Consider the following 16,716-nt stretch of genomic DNA (forward strand, 5'->3'; position numbering starts at 1 on the left):
CTAGATGCAGGAAAAATGTTCCCAATGTTGGGCGAGTCCAGAACCAGGGGCCACAGTCTTAGAATAAAGGAGAGGCCATTTAAGACTGAGGTGAGAAAAAACTTTTTCACCCAGAGAGTTGTGAATTTGTGGAATTCCCTGTCACAGAGGGCAGTGGAGGCCAAGTCACTGGATGGATTTAAGAGAGAGTAATGCCCCTGTCCCACTTAGGAAACCTGAACGGAACCTCCGAAGACTTTGCGCCCCACCCAAGGTTTCCGTGCGGTTCCCGGAGGTTTTTGTCAGTCTCCCTACCTGCTTCCACTACCTGCAACCTCCGGCAACCACCTGCAACCTCCGGGAATCGCACGGAAACCTTGGGTGGGGCGCAAAGTCTCCAGAGGTTTCCGTTCAGGTTTCCTAAGTGGGACGGAGGCACTTAGATAGAGCTGTAGGGTGGAATCAAGGGATATGGGGAGAAGGCAGGCGTGGGTTATGGATTGGGGACAATCAGCCATGATCACAATGAATGGCGGTGACAATGAATGGGCACCTCCTGCACCTATTTTCTATGTTTCTATGTTTGTGGCGCTGCACGGCAGCAACTCTACCGCTACAACTGCAATATATAGTTCCTTTATATTGCATTCAACCCATGTCCCCTGGTTGGTTGGTGATTCCCCCAGCCAGGTTTAAAGGACTGCGTGCGTCCCATGCCTTAGGTGCCCACTCACCTGGTCCTGGAATGGCAGTGTGGAGAATGCTGGCACGCTCTTAGCCCACTTGATGCTCATGAAGAGCAGCCTGGCGGCAGATTCACACACGGACTCCGTCGCCACCTCGTACAGGTACATGGGCGCTCCGTTTACCTCGTGCGGGTACTGCGGGGAAGGAGAGAGACACACAGTGCTGGAGTTGACATAGAATCATAGAAACATAGACACTAGGTGCAGGAGTAGGCCATTCGGCACTTCGAGCCTGCACCGCCATTCAATACGATCATGGCTGATCATCCAACTCAGTATCCTGTACCTGCCTTCTCTCCATACCCCCTGATCCCTTTAGCCACAAGGGCCACATCTAACTCCCTCTTAAATATAGCCAACAAACTGGCCTCAACTACCTTCTGTGGCAGAGAATTCCACAGATTCACCACTCTCTGTGTAAAAAATTATTTTCTCATCTCGGTCCTAAAAGACTTCCCCCTTATCCTTAAACTGTGTGACCCCTTGTTCTGGACTTCCCCAACATCGGGAACAATCTTCCTGCATCTAGACTGTCCAACCCCTTTAAGAATTTTGTAAGTTTCTATAAGATCCCCCCTCAATCTTCTAAATTCTAGCGAGTACAAGCCGAGTCTATCCAGTCTTTCTTCATATGAAAGTCCTGCCATCCCAGGAATCTGTCTGGTGAACCTTCTCTGTACTCCCTCTATGGCAATAATGTCTTTCCTCAGATTAGGAGACCAAAACTGTACGCCATACTCCAGGTGTGGTCTCACCGAGACCCTGTACAAGTCTGCGGCTCAGGTAAGCGTCTGTCTGCAGAGGGACATGGATCGGCTCGAGAGTCAGGGGAGAGGGAAACTGAGGGTGTGAAAAGGTGCGGATCAAATCGGAGCCGGCACCGATGACCAAGGATAGGTGGAGCCCACAATGGTCCATTGTTGGCCGTGGAAGAGGTGATAATGAAGGGATATGTGGATGCGAACAGTGGAACTGGCAGGGTGTTTAGTGCGGAGTTCAGTTTATTGTCCCGTGTAACGAGGTACAGTGAAAAGCTTTTGTTGCGTGCTAACCAGTCAGTGGAAAAACAATACATGTTTACAATCGAACTATTTACAGTGTATAGATACATGATAAGGGAATAATGTTTAGTGCAAGGTAAAGGCAGTAAAGTCCAATCAAAGATAGTCTGAGGGTCCCCGATGAGGTGCTGAATGTGGATGATCAGCCATGATCACTGTGAATGGCTGTGCTGGCTCGAAGGGCCAAATGGCCTACTCCTGCACCTATTGTCTATTGCCTGTTGCCCCAATAGTAGTTCAGGACTGCTCCCTGGTTGTGGTAGGGTGATTCCGTTGCCTGATAACAGCTGGGCACCTCCTTTACTCCGGACAAAATCACGAGAGCGCACATGAAATCGCCCCCGGAAGTCCCCCCGAAAATGTGACGCCCTGGCCGGGTGAGGCGGCCGATCTCAACCTCATCGGGACTTCCGCGGCCGATCAGCGGGACGAATTTGCCCGCTGCGGCCGGGGCTCTGGAACTCCGGCCCGGCTGGAGCTGCAGATCCGTTCCCATAGCCGACTTCCGAGGCCGACTTTGCGGGCCGGGACCTCGGCCCCTGAGCAGCACATTGCGGTACTGTTTGACTCCTCTCAGAGGCCGTGACTTCTGATGGTCCCGCAACACAGATAATCCAAAAAGGCTCTGCAAAATCGGTGGTGAACCTGCAGTACACTTCATGAAGCCTTTTGAGTGAACATTTATTTTAGCCATCTAGCACAGAAAAGGCCATTTGGCCCGTCTTGTCCATGCCGAACAACATGCACCACTGAGTCTCACTTGCCCACCTGACCCAAGATATCACCTGTACATTTCACAGCAGAGGTGCTGTCTGACTTTAGTCTTTAGAGACACAGTGAGGAAACAGGCCCTTCGGCCCACCGAGTCCGTGCCGTCCAGCAACCACCCTGTATACTATCCTACACACTGGGGACAATTTTACAACTTAGAGAAACCAATTAACCTACAACCTGGATGTCATTGGAGAGTGGGAGGAAACAGACACATAGCAAATAGGTGCAGGAGTAGGCCATTCGGCCCTTCGAGCCTGCGCTGCCATTCAATCTGATCATGGCTGATCATCCAACTCAATATCCTGTACCTGCCTTCTCTCCATACCCCCTGATCCCTTTAGCCACAAGGGCCACATCTAACTTCCTCTTAAATATAGCCAATGAACTGGCCTCAACTACCCTCTGTGGCAGAGAATTCCACAGATTCACCACTTTTACACTTTTTTGTGTAAAAAATGATTTTCTCATCTCGGTCCTAAAAGACTTCCCTCTTATCCTTAAACTGTGACCCCTTGTTCTGGACTTCCCGAACATCGGGAACAATCTTCCTGCATCTAGCCTGTCCAACCCCTTAAGAATTTTGTACGTTTCTATAAGATCCCTCCTCAATCTTCTAAATTCTAGCGAGTACAAGCCGAGTCTATCCAGTCTTTCTTCCTATGAAAGTCCTGACATCCCAGGAATCAGTCTGGTGAACCTTCTCTGTACTCCCTCTATGGCAAGAATGTCTTTCCTCAGATTAGGAGACCAGAACTGTACGCAATACTCCAGGTGTGGTCTCACCAAGACCCTGTACAACTGCAGCTGGACCTCCCTGCTCTGGACAACCCATGTAGTCACAGGGAAACGTGCAAACTCCGCACAGACAGCACCCGCAGTCAGGATCGAACCCAGGTCTAGGCAGCAACTCTACTGCTGTGCTATCGACCTGCTAAATTCCTCGAGCCCTTTGCGTTTTGGATAATAATGGCTTAGGGACTACAATGGTCTCTAATAACTACTTGAGGTAAATTGATATGTGCATAGTATGGTGGCTTTTCTGGCAAACATGCCTGTACCTGTAGAATACGGCCTGCTTTATTTTTAACAACACTGACAAATCTACGCAATTCAAAGAGCCTCGCACTTGTTTTAAAAATGGACTCTTCAGTCTCAGAGGCGGCACGGTGGCGCAGCGGTAGTGTTGCTGCCTCACAGCGCCAGAGACTCAGGTTTGATCCCGACTACGGAGTCTGCACGGAGTTTGTACGTTCTCCCTGTGACCTCGTGGGGTTTTTTCCGGATGCTCCGGTTTAATCCCACGCTCCAACGACATATGGGTTTGAAGGTTAATTGGCTTTGGTGAAGATTGTAAATTGGCCCTAGTGTGTGTAGGACAACGCTAGTTCAGAAGTTCAGTTGTAGGAGGAGAATGAACTCCACAGATTCACCACCCACTGACCAAAGAAACTGCCCCTCATCTCCTTTCCACTTCACCACTTAGAACGGAGACGAGGAAACACTTTTTCTCACAGAGAGTGGTGAGTGTGGAATTTTCTGCCTCAAGAGGCGGTGGAGGCCAGTTCTCTGGATGCTTTCAAGAGAGAGCTAGATAGGGCTCTCAAAAATAGTGGAGTCAGGGGATATGGGGTGAAGGCAGGAACGGGGTACTGATTTGGGATGATCAGCCATGATCACATTGAATGGCGGTGCTGGCTCGAAGGGCCGAATGGCCTACTCCTGCACCTATTGTTTATTGTCTATTGTCTTTCTAAAGGTACATCCTTTTATTTGTAGGCTGTAGCCTCTGGTCGTAGACTCTCCCACTAGTGGAAACATCCTCTCCACATCCACTCTATCCAAGCCTTTCACTATTTAGTAAGTTTCAGTGAGCCCCCCCCCCCATCCTAAACTCCAGTGAGTACAGGCCCAGTGCCGTCTAACGCTCATCATATGTTAACCCACTCATTCCTGCGATCGTTCTTGTAAACCTCCTCTGGACCCTCGGCAGCGTGGGTAGGCGAGGGTTCGGGTCGAGACCCTTCCACAGACTGAGGAACAGGGGAAAGGGAAATGAGGTACATAGACGGTGATAGGGAGAGATGGACACCAAATGAATGAAAGATAAGCAAAAAGGTATGGATGAAAAAGGAAACAGGCCATTGCTATCTGCTGGCTAGGTGAAAATGAGTTACAGACAATGAGACTCAACAAGACGACTTTAAACCTAGTACATAGACTAGGGTGGGGGAGGAATGGAGAGAGTGAGGGTGCAAGGGTTACTTGAAGTTAAACAATGTATTGGTGTTGGGGTAAACATGGAAGGGCACCTCATATTTCGCTTGGCCAGCTTTCAACTCAACAGTTACAGCATTGATATCTCTAACTTCAAGTAACCCTTGCTTCCTCTTTCTCTCTCTGCATCCCTCCCCCACCCAAGTCGTACCAGCTTCAAAATTGGCTTGTTGAGTCTCATAGTGAGCTGGGAGATTGCAACCTTCACGTTGTCCGCCCTGTTTCGACGAATGCAATCAACCTGCCATGCCCAATCAAGTAAGATCAAACAAGTTGTCCTTCAACTTTAGGCTGTGCACGCCATACGCAAGAAGAAGAAGAGTCTCATTGTCCAGTTCTCACCCAGCCCACAGCCAACAATGGCCTGTCTCCTTAATCAACGTTACTTTTTTGCATATCTTTTATTAATTTGTTCTACATCTCTCCACGTCACAGATTCAGATTCAGATTCAGATTCAATTTTAATTGTCATTGTCAGTGTACAGTACAGAGACAGCGAAATGCATTTAGCATCTCCCTGGAAGAGCGACATAGCAAACGCTTTGAATAAATAATAATAAGTGTCCGGGGGGGGTGGTGATTGGCAGTCACCGAGGTACGTTGTTGAGTAGAGTGACAGCCGCCGGAAAGAAGCTGTTCCTCGACCTGCTGGTTCGGCAACGGAGAGACCTGTAGCGCCTCCCGGATGGTAGGAGGGTAAACAGTCCATGGTTGGGGTGAGAGCAGTCCTTGGCGATGCTGAGCGCCCTCCGCAGACAGCGCTTGCTTTGGACAAACTCAATGGAGGGGAGGAGAAACCGGTGATGCGTTGGGCAATATTCACCACCCTCTGCAATGCCTTCCGGTCGGAGACAGAGCAGTTGCCGTCTGTATCTTACGTTTCGCTTTGCCCCCCGACTCTCAGTCTGAAGAAGGGTCTCGACCCGAAATGTCACCCATTCCTTCTCTCCCCACCCGACCCCGCTGAGTTACTCCAGCCCTTTGGTGTCTCTCGCTGGTGTTGGTGCCTTGGTTGCCGCTGTGAGTGCAGGTAGCGGGGCACGTTTGGCTCAGTGCAGGGGGATCGTTTTCACTTTCAGCGATCGTGTTACGCTGGAGTCAATCAGCACAGTACAGTCGTCAGAGCGATTGTTGTGCTATCAATGGGCGATGGCTTGCCACACAACGCCACGAAGGGAAACAAACACTGCCGCCCTGCCCAGCACCGACCACGGATTAAAGAACGGAATCCATTCACAGCGAGTCAGCCAGGGTTCACACACGGGGCAGGTCACGCAACAACATAGAGCTACCTGTCCAGGAGTGTTTTAAATGTTGTCAATAGACAATGGACAATAGGTGCAGGAGTAGACCATTCGGCCCTTCGAGCCAGCACCCACCATTCAATGTGATCATGGCTGATCATCCCCAATCAGTACCCCGTTTGCCTTCTCGCCCATCCCCTGATCCCCTTTTGAGGGACTCCGCTATTTTAAGGGGTCGGACCTATCTAGCTCTCTCTTGGGAAAGCAAGGGGTCCAGGAGAACCGGCCTCCGAGGCAGAAGAACTTTTTTCACCACACTCTCTGCCACTCTCTTGTATTTAAGAGGGAGTTAGATGTGGCCCTTGTGGCTTGTGGCTAAAGGCAGGTATCAGGGGGTCAGCCATGATCATATGGAGAGAAGGCAGAATGTACACCTAATTTCTATGTTTCTATGATACTGAAAGCATTCAGAGATGATCACACTCACACCGCCATAGATCATAAAGGGATCAGGGGGTATGGAATGGCGGTGCAGGCTACGAAGTTGGATCAGCCATGATCGAATGGGTGCCTCGACTCCTCCTGCACCTATTTTCTATGTTTCTATGTTTCTCTGTGAGAAAAAGTGTTTCCTCATCTCAGTTCTAAATGGCTTACTCCTTATTCTTAAACTGTGGCCCCTGGTTCTGGACTCCCGCAACATCGGGAACATGTTTCCTGCCTCTAGCGTGTCCAAACCCTTAACAATCTAATACGTTTCAATGAGATGCCCTCTCATCCTTCTAAACTCCAGAGTGCACAAGCCCAGCTGCTCCATTCTCTCAGCATATGACTTCCCCATCCCAGGAATTAACCTTGTAAACCTACGCTGCACTCCCTCAATAGCAAAAATGTCCTTCCTCAAATCAAGGGACCAAAACTGTACACAATACTCCAGGTGTGGTCTCACTAGGGCTCTGTACAACTGCAGAAGGACCGCTTTGCTCCTATATTCGATTCCTCCAGTTATAAAGGCCAACATGCCATTCGCTTTCTTCACTGCCTGCTGTACCTGCATGCTTACTTTCATAGACTGTTGTACAAGGACCCCCAGATCCCGTTGTACTTCCCCTTTTCCCAACTTGACGCCATTTAGATAGTACCAGATAGTTGTCGTCGTACCAGACCCAACTACTTCTTCTGGCAGCTCGTTCCATACACCCACCGCACTCTGTGTGGAAATGTTGCCCCTCAGGAGGTGTGTAAATTCACGAGATTCATGATGCGATCTCGCTGGCCCTCCACTCCGCACTGGACCACTTGGACAACAAAAACTCATATGTCAGACTGTTATTCATCGATTACAGCTCGGCATTTAACACAATCATCCCCTCCAAACCCCTCCAAACTGGTTACCAAACTCGCAGAACTGGGTCTCTGCGCATCCCTGTGCAATTGGATCCTCGACTTCCTCATCCACAGACCACAGTCTGTTCGTATTGGTGGAAATGTGTCAGCCTCGGTAACAATCAGCACGGGAGCACCTCAAGGCTGCGTGCTCAGCCCCCTGCTGTACTCACTCTATACCCATGACTGCGTAGCCAACCACAGTGCGAACTCCATCATCAAGTTCGCTGACGACACCACTGTTGTGGGACGTATCACTGATGGGGATGAGTCAGAGTACAGAAGAGAGATCGAGCAACTGTCCATATGGTGCCAGCGCAATAACCTGGCCCTCAACACCAGCAAAACCAAGGAACTGATTGTGGACTTTGGAAGGAGTAGGAGGGGGACCCACAGCCCCATTTATATCAACGGGTCGATGGTTGAAAGGGTCAAGAACTTCAAATTCCTGGGCGTGCACATCTCTGAAGATCTTTCCTGGTCCGAGAACACTGATGCAATTATCAAGAAAGCACATCAGCGCCTCTACTTCCTGAGAAGATTACGGAGAGTCGGATTGTCAAGGAAGACTCTCTCTAACTTCTACAGGTGCACAGTAGAGAGCATGCTGACCGGTTGCATCGTGGCTTGGTTCGGCAATTTGAGCGCCCTGGAGAGGAAAAGACTACAAAAAGTAGTAAACACTGCCCAGTCCATCATCGGCTCTGACCTTCCTTCCATCGAGGGGATTTATCGCAGTCGCTGCCTCAAAAAGGCTGGCAGTATCATCAAAGACCCACACCATCCTGGCCACACACTCATCTCCCTGCTACCTTCAGGTAGAATGTGCAGGAGCCTGAAGACTGCAACAACCAGGTTCAGGAATAGCTACTTCCCCACAGCCATCAGGCTATTAAACCTGGCTCTGACAAAACTCTGATTATTAATAACCACTTTCTGTTTATTTGCACTTTCTCAGTTTATTTATTCATGTGTGTATATATTTATATCATGGTATATGGACACACTGATCTGTTTTGTAGTCAATGCCTACTATGTTCTGTGTGCTGAAGCAAAGCAAGAATTTCATTGTCCTATACAGGGACACATGACAATAAACTCACTTGAACTTAAACTTGAACTTGAGAGGAATAGATCAGGTAGATGCACAGAGTCTCTTGCCCAGAGTAGGTGAATCGAGGACCAGAGGACATATGTTTGAGGTGAGGGGGGGGGCGGGGGGGGGGAGATTTAATAGGGACCTGAGGGGTATCTTTTTCACCCAGAGGTTGAGGCAGGGACTATTGCAACGTTTAAGAAATATTTTGACAGGTACATGCATAGGACAGGTTTAGAGGGATGTGGGTCAAGTGCGGGCAAGTGGGACTAGTGCAGATGGGACATGTTGGTCGGTGTGGGGAGTTGGGGCCAAAGGGCCTGTTTCCACGATGTATGACTCTGACTCTAATAGGCGCTGGCTGTAGAAACCTTAACTATCGCCCGGCTTAGAATCACAGAGCCATAACATCATAGAGTGACACAGCTTGGAAACAGGCCCTTCGGCCCATCTTGCCAACACCAGCCAATTCTTAAGGGGTTGGACAGGCTAGATGCAGGAAGATTGAGTATAGGAGCAGGGAGGTTCTACTGCAGTTATACAGGGTCTTGGTGGGACCACACCTGGAGTATTGCGTACAGTTTTGGTCTCCAAATCTGAGGAAGGACATTATTGCCATAGAGGAGGGAATGCAGAGAAGGTTCACCAGACTGATTCCTGGGATGTCAGGACTGTCTTATGAAGAAAGACTGGATAGACTTGGTTTATACTCTCTAGAATTTAGGAGATTGAGAGGGGATCTTATAGAAATTTACAAAATTCTTAAGGGGTTGGACAGGCTAGATGCAGGAAGATTGCTCCCGATGTTGGGGAAGTCCAGGACAAGGGATCACAGCTTAAGGATAAGGGGGAAATCCTTTAAAACCGAGATGAGAAGAACTTTTTTCACACAGAGAGTGGTGAATCTCTGGAACTCTCTGCCGCAGAGGGTAGTCGAGGCCAGTTCATTGGCTATATTTAAGGGGGAGTTAGATGTGGCCCTTGTGGCTAAGGGGATCAGGGGGTATGGAGAGAAGGCAGGTACGGGATACTGAGTTGGATGATCAGCCATGATCATATTGAATGGCGGTGCAGGCTCGAAGGGCCGAATGGCCTACTCCTGCACCTAATTTCTATGTTTCTATGTTTCTATGTTCCATCTACACTAGTCTGTGTTTGGCTCATATCCGTCTGAACCTGTCCTATCCATGCACCTGTCTTAAGTGTTTCTTAAATGTTGCTAGTCCCATTTGGCCTACATCCATCTAAACCTTTCCATGTACCTATCCAAATGTCTGTTAACAAATTGCGATGGTACTTGCCTCAACGACCTCCTCTGATAGCTTGTTCCGTACACGCACCACCCTTTGTGTAAAACGTTATCCCTCAGGTTCCCATTAAATTATTACCCCCCTTCCTTCCCTGTGCTCCTCATGTTAAACCTATGTCCGCTGGTCCTCGATTCCCCTAGTCTGGGCATGAGACTCTGTGCATCTACCCGATCTCTTATGATTTTATACGCCTCTATAAGATCACCCCTCATCTTCCTGCGCTCCAAGGAATAGAGTCCTAGCCTGCTCAACCTCTCCCTATAGCTCAGTCCCTCGAGTTCGATTGACCAAATGGTGCCAGCATAATATCCTGGCTCTCAACACCAGCAAAACCAAGGAACTGATTGTGGACTTCGGAAGGGGTAGGATGGGGTTTACCAAAGTCCCGTTTATATCAATGGTGGAAAGGGTCAAGAACTGCAAATTTCTGGGCGTGCATATTTCTGAAGATCTCTCCTGGTCCCAGCACACTGATGCAATTATAAAGAAAGCACATCAACACCTCTACTTCCTGAGAAGATTACGGAGAGTCGGTTTGTCAAGGAGGACTCTCTCTAACTTCTACAGGTGCACAGTAGAGAGCATGCTGACCGGTTGCATCGTGGCTTGGTTCGGCAACTTGTGCTTCCAGGAGCGGAAAAAGGTGCAAAAAGTTGTAAACACTGCCCAGTCCATCATCGGTTCTGACCTCCCCACCATCGAGGGGATTTATCGCAGTCGCTGCCTCAAAAAGGCTGGCAGCATCATCAAGGACCCACACCATCCTGGCCACACACTCATCTCTCCGCTACCTTCAGGTAGAAGGTACAGGAGCCTGAAATCTGCAACATCCAGGTTCAGGAATAGCTGCTTCCCCACAGCAATCAGACTATTAAACACAAGACTATTAAACACAACCTAATTTCTATGTTTCTATGTTTCTAAGTTCAAACAAACTGAATTATAACAACCTATTGCACTTTATCTGTGTATTTATGTGTGTATATATATATATTCCATGGTATATGGACACACTGATCTGTTCTGTATTCATGCCTACAATATTCTGTTGTGCTGCAGCAAGCAAGAATTTCATTGTCCTATCTGGGACACGACAATAAACTCTTGACTTGACTTGAGTTCTGGCAACATCCTGGCAAAACTTCTCTGAACCCTTATGCTTGTATGACAGAAAACAGCCATAAACAAATATAGTAGTCCGTTGATCATTGCGTGTGTGTGATAACATGGAGTGATTCATTAGAAGGTTGTGGACACTTGGTATATCGCCAAATAGTCTATTGTACTTCTACAGGTGTACAGTAGAGAGCATATTTGAGTATAGGAGCAGGGAGGTTCTACTGCAGTTGTACAGGGTCTTGGTGAGACCACACCTGGAGTATTGCGCACAGTTTTGGTCTCCTAATCTGAGGAAGGACATTCTTGCCATAGAGGGAGTGCAGAGACGGTTCACCAGACTGATTCCTGGGATGTCAGGACTGTCTTATGAAGAAAGACTGGATAGACCTGGTTTATACTCTCTAGAATTTAGGAGATTGAGAGGGGATCTTATAGAAACTTACAAATTCTTAAGGGGTTGGACAGGCTACATGCAGGAAGATTGCTCCCGACGTTGGGGAAGTTCAGGACAAGGGGTCACAGCTTAAGGATAAGGGGGAAATCCTTTAAAACTGGGATGAGAAGAACCTTTTTCACACAGAGAGTGGTGAATCTCTGGAACTCTCTGCCACAGAGGGTAGTTGAGGCCAGTTCATTGGCTATATTTAAGAGGGAGTTAGATGTGGCCCTTGTAGCTAAAGGGATCAGGGGGTATGGAGAGAAGGCAGGTACGGGATACTGAGTTGGATGATCAGCCATGATCATATTGAATGGCGGTGCAGGCTCGAAGTGCCGAATGGCCTACTCCTGCACCTAATTTCTATGTTTCTATGTTTCTATATTGACTGGTTGAATCATGGCCTGGTTTGGCAACTCAAATGCCCAGGAAACAAAGAAGACTGCAAAAAATGGTGGGCACTGCTCGGTTCATCCCGGATACCGACCTCCCCACCAGCGAAGGGATCTACAGGAGTCGCTGCCTCAAAAATGCAGCCAGCGTCATCAAAGACCCACACAGACGCATATCTCTCCCCAATCGCCCAACAATCCTCACCAACTTCTACTGATGCGCCACAGAAAGCATTTTATCGGGATGCGTCACGGCTCAGTTTGGGAACAGCTCCGTCCCTGACCACAAGAAACTGCAGCGAATTGTGGACGTAGCCCAGACCATCGCACAAACCAATCTCCCTTCCATCGACTCCATCTACACCTCACGCTGCCTCGGCAAGGCCAGCAGCATCATCAAGGATGAGTTGCACCCTGGCCACTCCCTCTTCCCCCCTCTCCCATTGGGCAAAAGGTATAGAAATGTGAAAACGCACACCTCCATATTCAGGGACTGTTTCTTCCCAGCTGTTATCAGGCAACTGAACCGTCCTACCACAAGCAGAGATGAGTGCTGGACTACTATCAACCTCATTGGAGACCCTCGCACTATTTTTGATCGGACTTTAACCTGCACTAAGCACGGTACTCTTTATCCTGTATCTGTACACTGTACACAGCTTGATTGCGATCATGTGTAGTCTTTCCGTGACTGGTTAGCTCGCAACACAAGCTTTTCATTGTAACCCGGTACATGTGACAATAAACTCAACTAAACTAAACTATCACCTCTTGACCCCATGAGTCTATGACCTCATGACCCTCATAACCCTATGACTATGACCTATGACACTATAACTGTGACCTTATGACTATGACACCATGACCCTTATGACCCTATGACTATGACCTATGACCCTATAACTGTGACCCTGTGACTATGACCCTATGACTATGACCTATGACCCTATAACTGTGACCCTATGACCCTTATGACCCTATGACTATGACCCTATAACTGTGACCCTATGACTATGACACCATGACCCTTATGACCCTATGACTATGACCTATGACCCTATAACTGTGACCCTATGACTATGACCCTTATGACCCTATGACCCTATGACACTATAACTGTGACCCTACGACTCTATGACCCTTTGGCCCTATGACTCACGAGGAGGCAGCTGTGGGCATCATGGTCCCAAGGAGAGCTCACCTTTGGTGTTGGCTGTGGCAATCCCACCAGGGCGTGTCGGTCTGAGCCGGCGGTCAGGTCGATGTTGTGGGTCTCCAGCTGGGTTACGGCGGTGAAGAAGGCCGGGCCGGGCAGAGCAGCCGAGGGGTACGCAGTGATCCCTCCGCTCACCTCCTTGTGGCCCCGGAAATACAGCGCCACCTGCTTCCTGATTGTGGACGTCCTGGGCCCCCTCTCATGCTGCACAGCTGTAGGGACAGAACAAGCAGGACAGCATTGGAGGTGGTACAGTGGGACAAGCTATGGAATAGGGGTACATTATTGTCCCATGTGGCTAGCCCCAGGGTTCGAGCTAGTCCCCCCCTCCCCCACACCCCCAACATTCCCTTCCCCCAACATTCCCATCACCCCCCCTTTAATGGTTATGTATATCCATCCCCCCCCTAACATTCCCTTCCCCCCACCCCCAACATTCCCTTCCCCCCTAACATTCCCCTTCCCCCCCCCCCAACATTCCCTCCCCCCAACATTCCCTTCCCCCCACCCCTCCCCCAACATTCCCTTCCCCCCCTCCCCCACCCCCAACATTCCCTTCCCCCCTAACATCCCCCCCTTACCCCTCCCCCCACATTCCCTTCACCCCTCCCCCAACATTCCCCCCCCCAACATTCCCTTCCCCCCACATTCCTTCACCCCCAAAAATCCCTTCACCCCCAACAATCCCTTCACCCCCCCCCAACATTCCCTTCACCCCCCCCCACATTCCCTTCACCCCCCCACCACTTCCCTTCACCCCCCCCCCCCCCCCCCCACATTCCCTTCACCCCCCCCCAACATTCCCCCCCCAACATTCCCCCCCACATTCCCTTCACCCCCCCCCACATTCCCTTCACCCCCCCAACATTCCCTTCCCCCCACATTCCCTTCAACCCCCCCAACATTCCCTTCACCCCCCCCCCAACATTCCCCCCCCCAACATTCCCCCCCCCCACATTCCCTTCACCCCCCCCCCAACATTCCCTTCACCCCCCCCAACATTCCCTCCCCCCCCAACATTCCCTCCCCCCCCCCAACATTCCCTTCACCCCCCCCCCCCAACATTCCCTTCACCCCCCCCAACATTCCCTTCACCCCCCCCAACATTCCCTTCACCCCCCCCCCAACAGCCCTTCACCCCCCACACACCCCCCAACATTCCCCCCCCTCCCCCAACATTCCCCCCCCCACCCCCCCCCCCCCAACATTCCCTTCACCCCCCCCCAACATTCCCCCCACCCCACCCCCCCCCAACATTCCCTTTACCCCCCAACATTCCCTTCACCCCCCCCCCCATTCCCCCCCCCCCCCCCCCCAACATTCCCTTCACCCCCCAACATTCCCCCCCCCCCCCCCCCCCCCCCCCCCACATTCCCTTCACCCCCCCAACATTCCTTCCCCACCCCCCCCCCCACATTCCCTTCACCCCCCCAACATTCCCCCCCCCCCCCCCCACATTCCCTTCACCCCCCCAACATTCCCCCCACCCCCCCCCCACATTCCCTTCACCCCCCCAACATTCCCCCACCCCCCCCCCCAACATTCCCTTCACCCCCCCCAACATTCCCCCCACCCCCCCCCAACATTCCCTTCACCCCCCCAACATTCCCCCCCCCCCCCCCCAACATTCCCCCCACCCCCCCCAACATTCCCCCCACCCCCCCCCCCCAACCCCAACATTCCCTTCACCCCCCCCCCCAACCATCCTCCCCCCCAACATTCCCTTCACCCCCCCCCACCATTCCCCCCCCCCAACATTCCCTTCACCCCCCCCCAACATTCCATTCCCCACCCCAAACATTCCCACCCAACATTCCCTTCACCCCCCCACCCCCACAAGATTCACCCCCCCCCCCCCCCTGCCGCCTTACCTGTGGCCCACCTGGACTCACAGCCATTTCCCCTCCCTATCACATGCATTCCTTCCTCTGGCTCCACAGTTCACTACTCTTCAATCCTTGTGTCTCACACCCTCTGTCTTTTCATCTCTGGCCTTCGTTTGAACCATCTGCTCATCAAACCCCCCCCCCCCCCCCCTCCTTGCCTCGCTGTGTCTCGCCTCTCCCTCTCTCCAGATTTCTTTCCTCCCCCCTTCAACTAGTCTGAAGAAGGGTCCTGACCCGAAACGCTACATATCCATGTTCTCCAGAGTTACCGAGTTACTCCAGCACTTTTTTTGTAAACTAGCATCTGCAACTACTTGTTTCTATAAAAGGTAGATTAACTGCGGATATTGCCTGACCCCCCCCCCTGAGTTCCTCCAGCATTTTTTGTGTGGCACAAAAAAAGTTACAGACACAAGAAAGTGCAGTTGCTGGAATTTTGAGCAAAACACAAAAGTGCTGGAGGAACTCGGCAGGTCGGGTCGCATCTGAATCTGAGGGAAAAAGCAGGCAATGTTTTGGGTCAGGACCGTTCTTCAAAATGTTCATCCATTCTTGTTGATTAAGGGGAACTTAAGAAGAACTCGTTTTGAGAATGACTATAGATCCTCTATAGAAAGCATACCATCAATAGGCAATAGACAATAGGTGCAGGAGTAGGCCATTCAACCCTTCGAGCCAGCACCGCCATTCAATGTGATCATGGCTGATCATCCACAATCAGTACCCCGTTCCTGCCTTCTCCCCATATCCCCTGACTCCACTATCTATAAGAGCCCTATCTAGCTCTCTCTTGAAAGCATCCAGAGAACCTGCCTCCACCGCCACCTGAGGCAGAGAATTCCACAAATTCACAACTCTGCGTGAAAATGTTCTTCCTCGTCTCCGTTCTAAATGGCTTACCCCTTATTCTTAAACTGTGGCCCTTGGTTCTGGACTCCCCCAACATTGGGAACACGATTCCTGCCTCTAGCATCTTCTGTTATCAGGCTTCTGAATGGTCCTTCCATAAGCTAGGGTACTGTCCGATTCACCTCTACCCCATTGCGTACATTGGACTTTGTCTCTGGAACTGATTAGCTACAAGGTTCTGCACAATGTATCTTGCACTTTGCTCCATCTATTGTACTTGCGATTGGCTTGATTTTACTTATGTATATTATTATCTGATTTGATTGATTGGATAACATGCAAAACAAAGCTTTTCACTCTACCTCAGTCAATGGTGGGGAGTCTGGTCTGTGTGATGGACTGGGCTACATCTGCAACTCACTGCCTGAAGAAGGGTCTCGACCCAAAATGTCACCCACTCCTTCCACAAAACGCCACCTATCTATGTTCTCCAGAGATGCTGCCTGTCCCGCTGAGTTACTCCAGCATCTTTGTGTCTACCTTCGATTTAAACCAGCATCTGCAGTTCTTTCTTACTCACTGCCATTTCTTGCGGTCTTGGGCAGCGAGAGCTATTCCCTGAGGCATAAAGGGAATCACGGAACGTGGGAACATTGTGGAAATGTGGGATTGATTCGTACGTTCGGGCATGGTATAAGTTTAGTTTAGAGATACAGCTCGGAAACAGGCCCATTGGCCGACCAGCGGTCCACACACACTAACACCATCCTACACACACTGGGGACAATTTTCAATTATACCAAGCCATACCAAACCTACAAATCTCTATGTCTTTGGAGTGTGGGAGGGAACTGGAGAAAACCCACGCAGGTCACGGAGAGAACTTACAAACTCCGTACAGACAGCATACATAGTCAGGATCGAACCCGGGTCTCTGGCGCTGTAAGG

General features: G+C 50.4%; 1 protein-coding gene across 1 annotated transcript in view; it reads right to left on the bottom strand.

Annotated features, from left to right (window-relative positions):
- Nucleotides 1-16,716, bottom strand: part of nr2e1 (nuclear receptor subfamily 2, group E, member 1) — a 56,190-nt gene that overhangs the window by 16,817 nt on the left and 22,657 nt on the right. Inside the window, exons 4-5 of the mRNA XM_055634983.1 lie at nucleotides 13,019-13,245; nucleotides 714-860 (exon numbers count right to left, since the gene is read on the bottom strand). Of these exons, the coding sequence (XP_055490958.1) occupies nucleotides 714-860; nucleotides 13,019-13,245 (374 nt within the window). The remainder of the gene's footprint in view (nucleotides 1-713; nucleotides 861-13,018; nucleotides 13,246-16,716) is intronic.

The sequence above is a fragment of the Leucoraja erinacea genome, chromosome 5, assembly GCF_028641065.1.
Source record: "Leucoraja erinacea ecotype New England chromosome 5, Leri_hhj_1, whole genome shotgun sequence".
Classification (NCBI taxonomy): Eukaryota; Metazoa; Chordata; class Chondrichthyes; order Rajiformes; family Rajidae; genus Leucoraja; species Leucoraja erinaceus.